The sequence below is a fragment of the Helicoverpa armigera genome, chromosome 15, assembly GCF_030705265.1.
Source record: "Helicoverpa armigera isolate CAAS_96S chromosome 15, ASM3070526v1, whole genome shotgun sequence".
Classification (NCBI taxonomy): Eukaryota; Metazoa; Arthropoda; class Insecta; order Lepidoptera; family Noctuidae; genus Helicoverpa; species Helicoverpa armigera.
In genome coordinates this window covers 1,045,388-1,062,313 of record NC_087134.1, presented here as the reverse complement: position 1 = coordinate 1,062,313, position 16,926 = coordinate 1,045,388, and the positions used below count along the sequence as shown (strand labels likewise).

Sequence of the window (16,926 nt, the reverse complement as noted above, 5' to 3'; positions counted from 1 at the left end):
AGGTGTAAGTGAATCGTTGGTTGTACATTTGAAAACAAGGCAGCTAGACTACAGTCATTTAAAGAAAAAAAAATCTAAATATGCTACAACTATCAGAAATCTTACTTAAAATAATGTCTCAAGCCGCGGGAACAAAGGCTAGGTCAATAATATCTTTCGATAAAGTAAGACTGAGGGACAAGACTAGTGTATTTTGAGGAAACTTTACTACGTGAGATCAGTATTACGGGAGAAGAGTTATGGTTGCCAAGCGTGAGGTTATGATATAATAACGACATTGTTCTACGACAGCGGACCGAGTTATGTACTCATGCGAAAAACTCGTAGTTTTAAGTCGACTATTTAATTTTATTTAAAACTTATTTTAATTTGCTACTAGTGTTAAATTCGAAAGTGTTTGATGGTTTGGCTCTCTTTTACGTAACAAGATAAAATAGTGGGATAGAGCTCTCTAAATTATGAAATTGGCTGTGTTGACTGATCCTGAGATTATTGCAAATGCACATCTAGATACAACTTACTATTAAGTAATTTATTTTTAAAATATTAAACAAGTGAACTGCCAAATTCCGTCCTCAGCATTGAGAAAAACAAACACCATTTCTCAGTATTCTTGTCTCATTTAGTGATACTGCTATTTATTTAATATTAATTTATTTAACCAACAAGAGTTTAAGTCCTACTCGGTCCGTTAGCGTCGTGGAACAAATGTCTCGCTTTTATGTGTATACGGCTTAATTTGCTAATGTTGTTGTGATATTTAATGCTAAATAACTTGTTGAAACGTTTCTATAAGCTTGAAGGCTTCTGTTGGTTATAACTATTTCTATGGAACGCGTTGCCACCGAATGTTTGATGTGCGGCGCCAATGTTTGTGTGTTTAGTCAAAAGCCAGTATTCAGCTGATCTTATTAATGTTTAGCTTAAAATTGTATAGCTTATTTCGTTGGCGTCATCCACAGTTTCGTAGGATTAGGTTTTTAGGGAAGTTAGGATGTGGTACGAAGTTTTATGGATGTTATTGACACATTTTGAGAAGCTTGAACAAAAATAGAGTAGAGCAAATATTATCTAAAGAGAGTAAAGACATTTGTTTCTCAAAACGTTGTTATAATACCTGTCAACTTTGTGGTGAAGGCTCAGATCTCGATATTTTTGGGTGACGTGGTAACAATGCGGATACTAAAACTTGTCAAAAGAAAGACTTCCTATGTTTAAAGGAAAATAATTCTATCACAGCTCACACTCTGTTAAGAAATTAATGATATATTGTTTTTGCCAGTTCACACAATATCTTGCTGAGATTTTGATATTTTAATATAGTAAAATCTGAATTAAAAGCTGCGATATAATTTTCCATCATATGGACATGTTATCCGCGTCACTTGAGAATAGGCCAACAGGGTGGTTAGAGAATTAGATAGAAAATTTTACTCAGAACATTGTGGATGACTTGCCATAGTCTAATCTAGTTTAGTAGGTCGCGTCCATATCAACACACGCACTGACCAATTTTGTATCTAGCTGTAGTTAAGTACTTAAACATTACACTTACTTCATAAAAAACGAACACTAACATTTTAGTACTAGCACGACTTATAATTTTCAGGGTGAGGAACGTCAATGGTAAAAACATCTTTAAAGTTGATTAAAATAAATTAGACTGAACCACAAAAATAAATCGGTTAAATAACTAGTGATTTAGATTAGATTTTACTAAAAACACTGCCAATACTATCGCTTTATAAAATGGTCTAGAATATGTTTGTAAGGGCGGTTTGCACCACTTGCTAAAATAATTTGTTTTGGTAAAAAACTGGTGCTTGTGTCTAAGTTTTAAGGTTTTGTTTAATTGCGTTTTAATGACTGAAGTATATTGTGACAAACATCGGATCCTTATAGCCAAGATTCTTATAAGTGCTTGTTTTTTTGCAAAACAGTGGATTTACCGCTAAATATATTCAGTACTAAACAGTGGTGCAAGTTGGCCCATGAGATTGATTTTTGTAAAACTCACAGAGTTTGATAAATGATTGCATTTTAAAATTCTTGATTAAATATCAATAAATTAAGAAGCCTATACGAGTTTATTTATTTTTATAAGTGAAAAGTATTGTAATTTTTGTTGTTCTGTTTCGCCAATTATAAATATCATGAGAATATTATATTTTCTTCCGCTTCGCTTTGAACATTTGTTACCATTTTTTTTTTTGTATTTTTTCATATATATTTTGTTTTTGGTTGATTGATAGAGCTCTTGTTAAAGCACTAGTACTTTGCTACTGATTTGGACTATGTTCTCTTAAGGTTTCAACTTTACCTAATTATTATATTTTTGGAGTTGAATATTACGTTCAATAAAACGTTGATTATCAGGTGATTTGTGAATCAAACTTGAGGATGAGCCAATATTTTGTCTATAATTAAATAGTTAAGTCTCAAGAGCTCTAAAAAATTGTATAAATCATTGTTGACTGTGAAAAAGACAGTATTTTTTTATTTGTAAAATAAACAGCTAGTTCGGAATTCGGTAACGGACCAAATTGTTTTTTTTTTCGCGTTTATTTATTGTACTGCGAAGTGTCGATAAGTAACATTGCATCGTGTTATGCAAATAAAGTTTGTATGTGCAAGATTGTGTTTTATTTAACGTCCTTTCGTTACTGCCTGTATGCAGGGGATTGAAGTTCTCTGCTTGTAACTGTCTCCAAGTTTAATGCACTTTAGCTTTTTCTGTATCGAAGCATTTATATAGTAAGTAATATACATATTTTTAAATAAAACAATGTATAAATTTATCAAATACTTTATTTTCAGCCAAAAGCAAAATACATTATATCACAATTTATACATTTCTAGCCTATTATTAGCAGCCATGTTGCTGTTCCATATAAATGAGATTTCTTAACACAAAATTTCAACAAAAAAATAAAGCTTAAAATAAATATCAATTTTGGAGGTAAATAAAATTGCTTTTACACTTAAAAATAAGAAAATAAGTACGTATTTCATTCATTGCACTGTGTCATTAGGGTCAATTCCCACTGAAAGAGCTGCGGCCGTAAATGCAAGGGATTGAGCGCGAGCGCGGCGGGCCGCGCTCTTACGGCCGCTGGCGGCCGCTGCTCTTTCAGTGGGAATTGACCCTTATTGACACATTGCATTCGTGTAAAAATCTTATGAATTAATGTTGTGATGCAAGGAACTATATCCATTATGATTAAAGAGAACGTACATATACATAATTGATATATTTTTACAACTTGATAACAAGTTAGTAAAACTTTTGAACTGTGAAATATTTTAACATTTAAATTACGTTTTTTAAATAACCAAATAATATAATTTATTGCATTAACACCAAAAGTTGTAGCTTATAATTACATGTTAACTGCACAGAGGTGCATAGATCGACGGCTCCTAAGTATACTGAGTCAACTAACAAATACAATAAGAATATTGTAAATACACAACAAAAAAGCAATTCGCAAAATTTGTTAGTTGACTCAGTATACTTAGGAGCCGTCGAGATGTGTACAAACATGATATAATACAAAATGTGACGTGTGCGTAGAGATCAAGGTATATTCACAGGCACTTTTAGACATTTCATTACTTTAAATAAAATTCAAGCACAATGGGATTGGATGACTTAAAACAATTTAGATATAATTTTTAATAATTCGACATTAATACTTAATTTTTAAACCAATACTGTTTTTTTTTTCTTTTAGTCTGCCAATAAAAGTTTTTACTCCATTTTCCTTTACAAAATATAATACATTTTATCCCTATCCCATAACCATCCGAAATCCCTTCACAGTTTTTGTTGCTAAATCACTCAAAAATAAATAACCTTTGTTGATACCAAATAATAACAAACTTAATATGTAAAGAATGAGGCTAATTAACTAAGTAAGAGAGCTGACACTGATTCCAGGAATGTATTGATTAGGTATCACCGTTGATGCAATTACAGAAAGAAAAATAAATGCACTCAAATATTTTTCATTCTGCTTGACTTCCCGCAAAACTCCTCAAATCACGATTTCTTTCTCATATTGTTGTGAATCGGTACAGAAATTCTGCTAATGCTTTTCTAACATAAAATGTTGGGTATTAATAACACTAGGTTCTCCTCTCTTGTACAAATAAATGCGTTATCAGGACACTTCCAATATGCTACTTATATTAATCAAGACCATCATATTACCCCTTACACTAAACTAAATAAATAGGTATTGACAGAACTTTTACATGAAAACTGGCATTGCTCTCAGGTATCAATAAGCGTTTATGTCATCGCTCAAAATTGTAATAGTAAATTAGTATAGCCAGCATTATGTTGATTTTTTTTAAACAACTATGGATAAAAACCTATTCATATGTTTCTATGGATTCAACCTGTCTTTACAACTAATTCAATTTCAGCAGTCGTTACAAACAAATAGATTGTAGTTTATTCAGAGATTTAGTAAAAGATTTTAAACAGGACGCTTAATAAAATAACTTAATTGTTCCTACCTAAGCCTCTTAGTTAAATGCAAAGTCTAAACCAAACTAATTCTATGTTTGTCCTTGTCTATTAAAAACTATGACTATCAGATTAAATACAACTAAACCTATTATTGATTTGATATTGTTATCGGAAGTTTGTATACAATTCCTATATTGGTTAAGCATTTCGCCAAAGTCTTTGGCGGATCGGAACAACGTCATACTGCGCATGTTTTCTGTTTTAGGTATCATTTTACGTGAGGGGGAAATTAGTTGCGAACCGCCATCAAGTTTGGCGAAAACTCTAGTTCTTGTGTTATTTAATAAATTACTTTTCTTCTAGCTGTTGATATGGCAAGCTTTACAGAACTATGGATCTCATAAATTATCGTAAACTAGTGTTGTACCAGTATCGATATAAGAGTAGCCTGGTCTCCAAACATATTGTCGTCATAAGCATTTGAGAATTAGGAACTTATTGCCATTCCACTTTAGTTGCTTTTAGATTTTGTTGTGATATGAATGGCGACAAATATCCTATAATTTGCATTAATACATATTTAAACTATCACTTACTCATAAGTTTGATCCACGATATATTAAAGGTGTATATTTTTTTAATATCAATATTACACACTGATGCATTTGCACCAATTGCGAATTAAATTTAATTAATTTAGGTGAAAAATCACAAAAGCTACAAATTGTGTTAATTATGTGAGTATAGAAAACATTGCTTAAATACTTATGTTTATCGATTTTCCCGCCGTTATGAGTAGTGAAAACTGGATACGAGTATTTTTTAACTACCCCTTTAAATATCAGCCTTCCTATAAAAGTTCAAGGCTTGTTGTGGTCGACGACAACATGACAGGACACTTGAAGGTTTGTCTTTGTGAAACGTTTTATCATAACGGCAGAGTATCTTGTAAATATTAATTAGAAATACTAATCATAAGACACTAAAGATTCTTTTACAGCTGTACAATCCATTTATATAGGAACAAATAATATCGGTTAGAGATTACCCAAATCTATTGCAATTTTACTAAATATAAAAGCAGGATTGTACAACAAAAATCTGGTATCTTCATAAGGTGTAAAACAAACCAGACTTGGACATCATTTTGTATCAGATTATTTCCCACTCGCTGTCCAAGTTTTCATCGGGAGATAGCAACGACCGGTCTTTGAAACCGTTGTGTTTCGAGTCCAATTTCAGTTCTATACTTTCCAAATTCCAGGTGTTGGGTAATTGGACTACTTTGGGGACTAGATCTATGGGATTGGGGTCTTTAATGGGGGTTTTAGTGACTTTGTGCACAGGTTTGGGTACCTCCGCGGGTTGTATGTCGATTTGTCGGAATACGGGCGCGGGGGCCGGCGGGGACTGCGCCTCGGGCTTCGGGCTGTCGATGGAGAGCGACTCCAGGTTTAACATCTTGGCGAGGATCTTCTCTTTTTCTTCTATCTGCTTCTCCAGGAGTTCGTCGTTCTGTTGAGGTATGTTTCTGGAATTAAAACGATGGGGTAAGAGGAAGTACGTCGCAAAAAAAAAATTATATCGGTGCTCAAAAAAATTTAACAACATGAATTCATTTGTTTCTTTCACAGAGCAATATTTATATTAATGCCAATAAAAAATTGTAAGAATAGATAACAAAGATGATTGCAATAATATAAGGGAGATCATAAATTAGATTTTATTGCATGTGGCAAGGGTCCCTTACTTTAGGATTAATATAAGTAAGTAATAACTCACCCGTAAACACTAATATTCATAACACAGGGGCTGGTATAGCTGACAGTATCAGGCGGCTTCCTGACAGGCGTGGCCAGCCGCGGTGTACTCCCCCCGGACCCGCCCTCACGCCGCCGACTCCGCCTACTACTATGTATCAACTCCCCATCATACTTCTTCTCCATTATACTGTTATACAACTTCAACTTTCTTTGCAATTCTTCTGTTTTGACTCGTCTAATCTCTTCGGCGTCGCTGGAGACGTCTCGGAACTCGTTGACGATAGATTCGAGAACGTTCTCCGAGAGATCGAGTGGGAGGTGTTTGATGGGGGGAAGTTCGAAGCACTCCTCAGCGCTGGCGACGGCTCCCGTATCAATGAGCTCGTTCTTCGTGAACATGGAGATGGGTTGTTCGAGCACACTGGATATGTAGGGCACGGTCTGGTCGAGGTGTGTCAAGTCTCGGACAGTGTTCACGGCTTGCTGGATAGACGTCGTTAGGGATTTCGTCATCATGTTTATCGGCTCCTCTGTTGGAAGAAACGGTTGTTTGGTTTCAAAATTGAAAGTTTATGCATGTGGCTATAACTTCGAATTATAGCTAAGAATGCAAGTGACATGCTAAGCTTTAAGAAATATAGTGCTTTTAATAAATATGATAAATAAATAAAACTTAGTAATGAGCAGCTTTTCAATACTTGGCTGTCTTCTAAATCTCTTGAGCATAATAAAACGCATGTTGTTAATAAAAAATGATGATTTCGCCCGGTTTTTAGTAGGAATCGAACCCACATTTATGTGTAACCATAATCGTATTGTGTAGCCTGCAGACGTTCATTTCTGGACTACTGGATTACTGAAGCAAGTAAATCCAAAATTCTTCAGCACATCTTGACTTGTATTTTTAGTCAATACCTTTTCTTTAATATTTCATTGCCACATATTATTTAATTTCACAACTACTGCATGTCATATCTTCTGTCTAGATTTCAAGCTTAATAATCGAACAAATTTAATTTTGCTGCGCAAATTAAATAGTAAAAAGCACAAATACAACGAGCGGTGTTAGTTCGAGCGATACAAGCGAATAGAGCCATTGCTCGAATACATAAATATACAAATACAAAGCGAAGGTGTTCGGATACAAAATAAAAATGCGTATATAGTTGTGCATGTGTATATTTATATATAAGTCAATGGCCATGCTGACATCACGACAACGCATACACTTGCTTGCAAAAATAAATACCAAAACATGCATTGCATTACAAAAAAAAAGAAAGATTGGGAATATGGTTATGCTGAAATCTTCATAATAAGGGACTCATTTTGTGCTAAAAGTTGCCAGTTTCTACAATGTATTTTTGTATTTGTAGTATTTTTCTTTGCAAGGAAGTGTAACAAAAATAAAAAAGAGATTACAAATTAAAAATCGTTGTCAAACATTTCGCTACAGCGGGTAACTAAGTACAGGATGTCAATATTTCTACTACTACTGTCTACCCTGTAAATACATATAATTAAACAAGCTCAAAAGATACACCCTGTATATCGACAGCTCTAGTCTACAATAATCGCAAAAGAAGGATACAGAAATAAATATAGGTATTTGGATCAAAAGTTTTGATACTTAAAAGGTGTATTAAAGGTCGAATTTATAAAGCTTTTTATTAGTATTTATTTCTATACCTACTTAAATTAAATTCTAAAAGCAAAGTAAGAGCACCAATAGGCTGCGAACACATGCCAGCATTATCATTTACGCTCATGTGTGCACAACCTTACATTACACAGGGTGTCACGACGCCATTAATGACATCACAACGAGTGCAATAGGAATGTATAAGTACATTATATTGTCAGTTTAAGTACGCAATGACTACTTAACTAAACATAAGTAAAAGTTTACATTAAAATAAATACTTTTTCAATATTAAGATTTTTTTAAGACTAAAAATTAAGATCATAACACCATACCAATAATTTGCGTGTTGTATGATTATTATTAGTATGATATAAGTAGCAATTACCAATTGACAATAAACTTATTTCCTACATAAATTGTTATTTTTTTTATGATCATCTTATTCGTCAATTTATTATTGTCACTATCAAAGATTCCAAAAGAATCCTAGCACTTATTTTGGCGTTTTAAATAATTCTAAAATAGTATTAGGTCGACAGATAATCCAATAACAAATAAATAATATTGAATAACATTTTAGTACAGACGCTAGCAAGTCAACCTACCCGAATCTGTCAAATGTTACTAATCGAACATTAATCTTTCCACTGTTGTGATGAAAATCTACTGAAGAAATTTGCAGATTGAGGCAGGTTGATATCCATTAATAGAACTTTTTTAGAATATTTTAAATGGTTGATTAGCACAATTTTATCTACTCTTAAATTATGTTATTTGGTACTTTCTAAGTCTACTATTTCCAATCCCTGAATTAATAACCTACATTATCTAATATTTCTAGCAAATTAACAAGTATACACTAAACTATTATAAATCTATACATGTAAAGATGTATGAAATACATTGGTCGCTTATTTTGGTATGATTAAGGCACTTTTGATTAGTTTTATATTACTGTCTTACACACTAATACATAGTTAAGCTTATATACTAAATCATTTATTATCTCACGTTTCATATATTTTTGAATGTTGGACACTCAAAGACAAATATATGTCTCACATTATAATTAACCAACAACCATTGAAAGTTTAAGTACTTGGAAAATGCAATATAAAATAGTGTCAAAACTAAGATATTAACGAAAATGTATTTTATAACTAGTGCCTAAGGTACAAAGTCATGCTTTCAATTTCTGCATTGATTTTTATACTTTTCAAATGTCTAATAATTACATTTTTCATTTATTAAATGTAATTTTATACGATTATCCTAAAATTTCAATATGATGGCACTATTCATGTTATTTAAGTACTATAATTACATATTCAGAAAAAAATAGATTATTAAGGCACATTTGTAATTGACGATATATTCAAATTTTATTCATTTATCTTATGAAGTGTAATCTACTATCTTAAAATAGTTATTGTGCTGTTAATAATATTCTGTATATTTTGATTTATTAGGACGGAAAATGTTCATAATACTTGTAGGATCAGAATAACAACCTTTTAAATACAACCTGCTTGACGTGGCGTCAATTATACTTTTTTACAGCATCTTAATATTTATAACAGTTTCGAGTACAAAAAAAAAACCATAAAAGCAAAGCTCGCTATGGTCTAAGTTGCTCCACCATAAGGCTCAAGTTTCATCTTTTATATTTAACCAATTTTATTTAGAGATTTTATTACTGCCACACATTGTACAGAAAATATTATTTTGACTTTTTCTTAAATACGTCTTATCGGCAGATCAATAAACATTTTACTTATTCTTAGCAAAATACTGATACATGTCAATAATACAATTAGTATTTGAACAATAGATTTGTGTGAGCAAGTCTGTTAAAAAATCAAATGCTATACATATTTGTCAGAATTTATACAATTGGCGCTTTCGGTTCTGATAAATATGCATTCTTCAGAAGTTTATGCATACATACATATAAATCGAGTTTTACACAGCTAAAATGCTAAATTTCTTATTCTTATAAAATAATGATATGCCTGGAAACTCAAATAACACTCAAATTCTCGTTTGAATATTCAAGCAATAAGTCATCGAACTTAACATCTACTGTAAATAAAATAATGACTACGATGATGGTATCCTAAAACGATGTTCGAATTTGACTTTATTCTAAAAATTTTAAAATATTCCAATTCAGGATATCGTTAATCAAAACGACAAGTATATATTTAAAACAATGCTAGAGTACCTTGCATTTCATCGATAAAACTTTGATATTTTTCAACTTAGAGTCATGTCAATTTGATGATCAAAATCCTGAAATGTTTTCTCTTTGAAAAGTCGGCCATAGTTCTAGAATACAGTGGAATCAAATTAAAAGTCGATAAAAACGAACAACAATTACCTTGCATTCAATGTGATATATATAAAACGTGCTCAACTCAGTACAACAATTCATTCACATCGAGCATTTATGCTGAAGAAACCATGCATTATAAAGAACATAATAATTCCGACATGCTTGAGTTTCATGTATTTTTGTAATTTCTTGCATGGTTCCTTCAAAGTGCATTCAGTTGCAAAAATATGTACTTTTGTATAGCGAATTCGATATCGATATTCTGTCTCAAAATTTTATCGTCTTTCATACAATAGATTTTTAACATCGTTTTTATTCAAGAAACCTGAACATTATTCAAACTTTAAAGTTTGTTTCAAATAGTTTATTTTATTTCAAACATCTATATCGATACTTTTCGTTGACAATCGAATTCTCCACACAGCAGGTCAACCTACCGGAATCTGCGAAATTTTACCAATCGAACATTAACCTTCCACTTGTATTGTGATAAGGTTGAAAATCTATTGAACGACAGATTGACATGCTGTCTTCAGTACATATTATCGCAACGATGTAGTACAACATAGTCGAGCTATAGATGTTTGTGCAACAGACCTGGCAGCATGGCGGCGGGCTCGGGCGCGTGCGCGAGGCGGACGAGCGACCGCGGACCTTCCAGGACGAATATCTCGTCCTTGTTCACTGATACTGACAGAATTCTGCCGACAAATAGGTTGATGATAAGTTATTTATTTTATGGTATAATAATAATAGGACAAGATGGCAGAGATTTTCTGGGATTTGCAATTACAACTGATTTAATTCCAACTATAGGATTCGGATTTTGACTACGTAATAACTTTGTTAGTTGAAGGTTATGAATTCTTTTTAGTAGTTCTCGACAACACAAAGGTACCTCAACTAGGACTACAACATTAACCCTATGTTATATGAAAGGTCTTAACGAGCTTTATTTCATCCTAAAGCAACCATTTTCTATTCCATCGCGAATATGGTATATTACAGGTTTATCGTCATATATTTTTTTCCCCACTGAAGTTTTTATTCAAATATCCCTTTTAAACCACCCATATTTTTAAGCTAAAGTATTATTATTACCTTCTAAGGTCATCGACGACGGCGACGGCAGTAAGTGACCTCGGGTCGAGGATATAGAGTACGTGGTCGTTGTGTGACACGAGGAAATGTTCCCGGAACACATGCAGGGGACCCAGGTTATGTTCTATCGGGGTACTCGGCTTGTGTGAACGAGGGTTTAGGAGCTCCGCTATTGTTAATGGGTTTGATATCGCCTCCTGCGAACAGATGAGTAAGTGTATGAAAAAACCATCTTGTTTCTCGCTCACACGTAATAATGGCGTCCACGGCCGATTTCGGCTACAGTGGTTGTTCTTATATAAAGGGATCAGCCCGCTCCGCTGGACATAGTAGGTAGTAGTGCAAGATCAGCATGTGCGCAGACATAGGTGCACTCACTATTCCTTCACTCTCTGCGCCCGACGGGACGGCAATCCGATACTCGCGGTGAGAGATCAGGCGCAGGACTGACATTAACGTGCTATGCTGTATCAATCATCAACTTCCAGGCTCCGGGCAGTGCTAGAACACCGCGCCCAGAGCATACAAGCTGAGTGCTGGAACACATACAGTAACATTACCTTGAACAGTAAGGTCTGCAGCACATTCCCCTGAGCGTCGGCCCGCCACAGGCGCAGGCCGGCGCGGGCGCAGTAGGCGCTGGCGGGCCCGCCGCGAGCGTACGAGTGCTGGAACACCGCGCCCAGAGCACACAGGCTGAGGAAAAAATAACATATTTTGTTATTGGTAATGAATTTATAACGGATATTGTATACTTGTTTGTTCAAATAATTAAAAGATTTGGTTATAACAAGGGAGTAAAACAATCATTTAATTATTTACAGCCCGCATAACATTGGTAGTTAGGTAAGGGATATAAACTTATTTATTCGTCGATTCTTTCCCAAACTTCCAAAGTTCTCCCAAACTTTTTGCCTTCACAGAAGATCGCGCAAGTCGATCAGCAAACGTGACTGCATAATGACTGTGTGACCTTTTCCTCTCTTTATAACCGCTGCAACGTGTTCTGTACGTGACTACATAGTGAGTGTGTGACTGACCTCTTGCGCTCCTTCTTGCCGAGCTGGTTGACGTGCCAGCGCGCGTCTCGTCGCTGGCACACGATGCTGCGGTACACGCTGGACACCAGCAACGTGTTCTGTACGTGACTACATAGTGAGTGTGTGACTGACCTCTTGCGCTCCTTCTTGCCGAGCTGGTTGACGTGCCAGCGCGCGTCTCGTCGCTGGCACACGATGCTGCGGTACACGCTGGACACCAGCAACGTGTTCTGTACGTGACTACATAGTGAGTGTGTGACTGACCTCTTGCGCTCCTTCTTGCCGAGCTGGTTGACGTGCCAGCGCGCGTCTCGTCGCTGGCACACGATGCTGCGGTACACGCTGGACACCAGCAACGTGTTCTGGTAGTAGCTCATCTGAACTATCTCGTGCTCCTCGTTCACAATCTCCATTGATTTGCAAAGATGCTGCAATAGAACGGCATTAAAATGAAATCATGTACTGGAAAAACGGGAGGTGACTCGTACTCTCATGAAAAGGAATTTGCTTCTTTAGAGGCGCTAAAAGTTAAATTTTTCGGGCATTCTCCGCACCTTCCAATTTTTGTTTTGTCTGATGTTTCGTTTCATTGAGTTAGTCTATAAACAATAATCCTAATAATCATAAGGCCTTTTTAAGGTGAACACGGGATGTAGTGTTAGATATTACCGTGCCATTAAACTCAGATAAAACAACTACTACCCACGCACTCACTCCAAAAAAAAAGTTCAGATATGGGAACATTATTTTTCTTTTGTTTATCTTGCGTGTATTGCAGTGAACCTGATTAATTTGAAGACAATAAAATGCAAAATACGTACATATAAACATGCAGCAATGACCTATAAATGAGACCTCAAACAGATCAGCCTTGTTCGTTCAACGGCCACAATCTTTATCTTGTTTCCGTTTAATATAATTATCGAACAGTTACCGACCGATAAAAATATATTTTATGTTCATATTACTCAGAATCTTCCCTGGCCGTTTAAGGAAATTTCAAAACGAAATTATAGTCATATGTTCCGTCTTTTCGGACATACAGACAAGCTGTTATGTATCATTTTGTACAAACAAGATAAAAAGTAGGAAAATATCTTGACTCGATAAAAACGGGGAGGTCCCATAATGTTTGCCAATACTAATACTGATGTCCTGATATAACTGTAGGTATGTGCGTTAGAGTGATACAGACGATAGACGGGACTCCCATGTTCCCGCGGTTACATAATTACATTTTACCATACTAAACATAATAATACACTAATTTACACATTAAAACCTTCCTCATGAGTTAGTCTACCTGTGGGCTAGACAGTCTAGCTATATTAAAATCCTTTCAGCAGTTCTTAATCGCCAACAGACATACCAAAAGACGGGCATTTTATCATACTTTGTGATTGTGATAAAACTATGAATGAGGGGGGAATTTTATATAAACAGCGACTTATGCATAGTGCATAAGTGAAGTCAAAGTCAAATAATTTATTTCATTTAGGCCTTTATAAGCACTTATGAACGTCAAAAATATAACTAAGTTTGATTCTAGTTGCCCAAGTTGTGGTTTCTGAAGTATCACTAAAATAGATTTAAGTTTTATCTACAAAAAAATTGTGTATTAATATAATGTGAATACAAATAAAAATACAATAAACATGGTCACTCACCATATAAAAGTCGATTTCAGTCATAATGATGACGCCGTTCTTATCGCCGGAGAATAGTCGCATGCCGTTCTTCGACCACTCGATCGCTGTGATTTTACTCTTGTGCAGATCTCCTATTGTGTACCTGAAAACAGACAGACATTATAGTCAGTGCTTTCACCCGCTTCTTGAGGAAACTTCATCCCCAACACGGATAGAAAGTAGCCTATAATCTTCTGCGATAAATTGGCTAGGTATTTAGTTAAATGAAATGCTAAAACGGTTGAACCGATTGGGATGCAATTTGGTGATTGGTATGAAGAAGAGTGATACCCTGAAAATTTAAATAATGCTCCTTTATAATTTCTTTATGTTTCATGATTGTCAAATTATGAAATATCAGGCTTTAAATAAACAAGATTCTATTGTACATCTGTTTGGGTCCAGTAGGTAGTTATTTGTAAACACCTACTCATTACAGTATTGATTACAATGTTTAGCAGTGTTAAGTTTGTGGTTTCAGTGGACAGATAAAGAAGGCCGTGATTATGAAGTGGAATATAATATCAACAAGGCTACATTTGTTTACTGGGTTCTTTGCATCATGCAAGAACTTGGTTTCTTCATAAAATTTATTATTCCATATAGCAAATAACTAGCTTGTGGTACCCAGGTGAAAAATAACCTCCTCAATACTTGGCTATCAAATCAGGAATGCCAAAGATTAGAGTGTTTAAGCAAGCTAACAAACTCTTCAATCTTATAATATTAAGTTAAGGTTCAGTACATCAGTACTCAACTATGTAATAGAAATATTTATAAACAAGAACGTTATATTCAATTAAAGGTTCATGGTTACATCATATAATTAATTTACATAACCTAATACAAAGTTTATTTAAACTATAACTATTGAATGCAATAAGGATGATTCTATTATAAGCAATATTACAAAATAAGTTGATTGTGATATTTTTTTGAAAAAATCTCATTAGCAAATCATATCCTCTTTTTGTAACTGTGGGAACAATACAGCTCATTATTTTTATTACCCACCAATTTTTTTGTTGAACAATAATGTTTGCATTAGTGCGAGTCCACCACTAACATGTCTGCGTATAAACATCCAGAGGATTCTCACCTTCACAGTATAGTTCTTTTATTTACTGAGCTTCACATTGTTTGGAAACTTATCAATTCTTATTAATAATAACATAAACACAAATAAACTTCTTATTATTCATACACTCAGGTACATTCTATTTACAAACTAGTTATACTGACATTTGCAAGCGAGACTTATTCTTACCTTTCAACCTTAGGTTCCACTTTAGGCTTGAATGATTCCGGAACATTCTCAGGGTGTTCCTTAGGTATCTGGAACACGGTGACCTGACCAGCTGCATTGCCGGCTCCGACCATGTAGTCAACTGTGCTTACTATCTTCACATATGTTATTGGAGATGTTGACGCCTGAAATTGAATAGAAGGATATAGAAATCATAGGATTTTTCTTCCACCAGGGGTTTCACCCACTTGCTCTGGGAATTACTGCATGTACCCAGATAACACCCCTCTAAGCTGCCTGAAGATATGGACTATCCAGTACTTTCAAGAATTTTCCATATGACACCAGTATTTGGCCCACATCTGACCAAACATTCTCTTGTTTAATAATATTTTAAATTCAATAAATTATCTGTTGTATCATCAAAAGTCTCAGAATAAATAGTAATCCTGTATTTAATATTTGTCCTACCCTACATTATGTATTTGTTTACCAATTGTATTAGAAACTATAAACATTTTAACTCTTGTATATTCAATACATGTAATATTTTATTTTTATTGCTTTTGTTTTTATTCAAAAGGTAGTTCAAACAACAGTTTACTATTGCAGTGCATTTACAAAGAAATCACAGTAATCTTATCAGTAGGTTTGTTTTACATTATCTTACATGTTGTGTTAATAGTCTAAGTTTGTAGTGAAAGAAATGAGTTTGGTAATTAAAGATAATATGTTTGTACAGTATTTACTTGCTTATTTAGTAAAGGAAAAATACTAAGACCAGATAATGTACCATAAGGCTACAATTGTTTTTTTTTGTACATTTTAGTAATAATAATGTATTTTCTTCAATTCCATTAGGCAAATAATTAATCTATTTGATAAATATTAAGTCCTAGCCAGTTTTCAGTCAGGAAGATCAAAATATCTCATCAAATTATTGTGCTTGAAGTACAGTCCATATATTGATTGTAAATTAGTTGAATAAATAGAGACTAGAATAGATATAAGCTAGCCTGCACAGTAATAACATAATTATTGCACTAAATTACTTGTATCCTAAGATCTGTGGCTGAAACTGACTTGCTACCTGCAAGGGCATGATTAATGAGTTATGTGGGGAAACCCCGACCCTGACACATTGGCCCAACTCTCTCTCACCTCGCACCGCAGTCTCTGTATGTTCCCTTTCTTCCGGTCGTACCAGTACACCAGCCCCACGTTCGTGCCCAGCGCTATGTACTCGCTCACCGCGTCCACACATGTTAAACACAGCTCGTTGGAAAATATACCAGTCTGTATTCTCGGAGGAATTAAATTTAAAATATGCGAACAAGGGGCCCATTCCCTTACGAAACCCTCTTCAGCACCACCCGTCACTTCCATTTTATTGATTTAAACTACACGCTTTATGAAGTTTCTTATTTAATGCAACTGGTAAAGGTCTTAAGCATGACTTTAAAGGAATAAATACTTTATTACGAAAAATTATAGCGAAAGCGAAAGTGTCCGTGTTTGACTTATTTTGACATATGGAAAGGAAACCAACAATCCGACACCAATACCGAGGAATGTTGTACCAACCTATAGAAAATATAAACTGTAAACGTATTTAAAAGAAGAAACTATTT

The 16,926-nt window shown here is 34.3% G+C and overlaps 1 protein-coding gene across 1 annotated transcript; it reads right to left on the bottom strand.

Annotated features, from left to right (window-relative positions):
* Positions 1–4,989: 4,989 nt before the first annotated feature.
* LOC110381295 (WD repeat-containing protein CG11141) lies at positions 4,990–16,862 on the bottom strand. The gene is made up of 9 exons (XM_064038325.1): positions 16,457–16,862; positions 15,317–15,480; positions 14,029–14,152; positions 12,362–12,789; positions 11,882–12,017; positions 11,322–11,518; positions 10,818–10,921; positions 6,260–6,770; positions 4,990–6,008 (listed from the first exon to the last, which is right to left on the bottom strand). Exons 1-9 carry the CDS (start codon positions 16,679–16,681, stop codon positions 5,630–5,632), a joined length of 2,268 nt encoding a protein of 755 aa, XP_063894395.1. The 5' UTR covers positions 16,682–16,862; the 3' UTR covers positions 4,990–5,629.
* Positions 16,863–16,926: the final 64 nt, after the last annotated feature.

Excerpts from the sequence above, each read along its gene's own strand:
- LOC110381295 (XM_064038325.1), bottom strand. The coding sequence starts at position 16,681 with ATGGAAGTGACGGGTGGTGCTGAAGAGGGTTTCGTAAGGGAATGGGCC. Across the intron at positions 12,018-12,361 it reads GGCAAGAAGGAGCGCAAGAG|CCTGTGTGCTCTGGGCGCGG; the intron begins GTCAGTCACACA and ends TTTTTTCCTCAG. Across the intron at positions 11,519-11,881 it reads TGCAGACCTTACTGTTCAAG|GAGGCGATATCAAACCCATT; the intron begins GTAATGTTACTG and ends ATCTGTTCGCAG.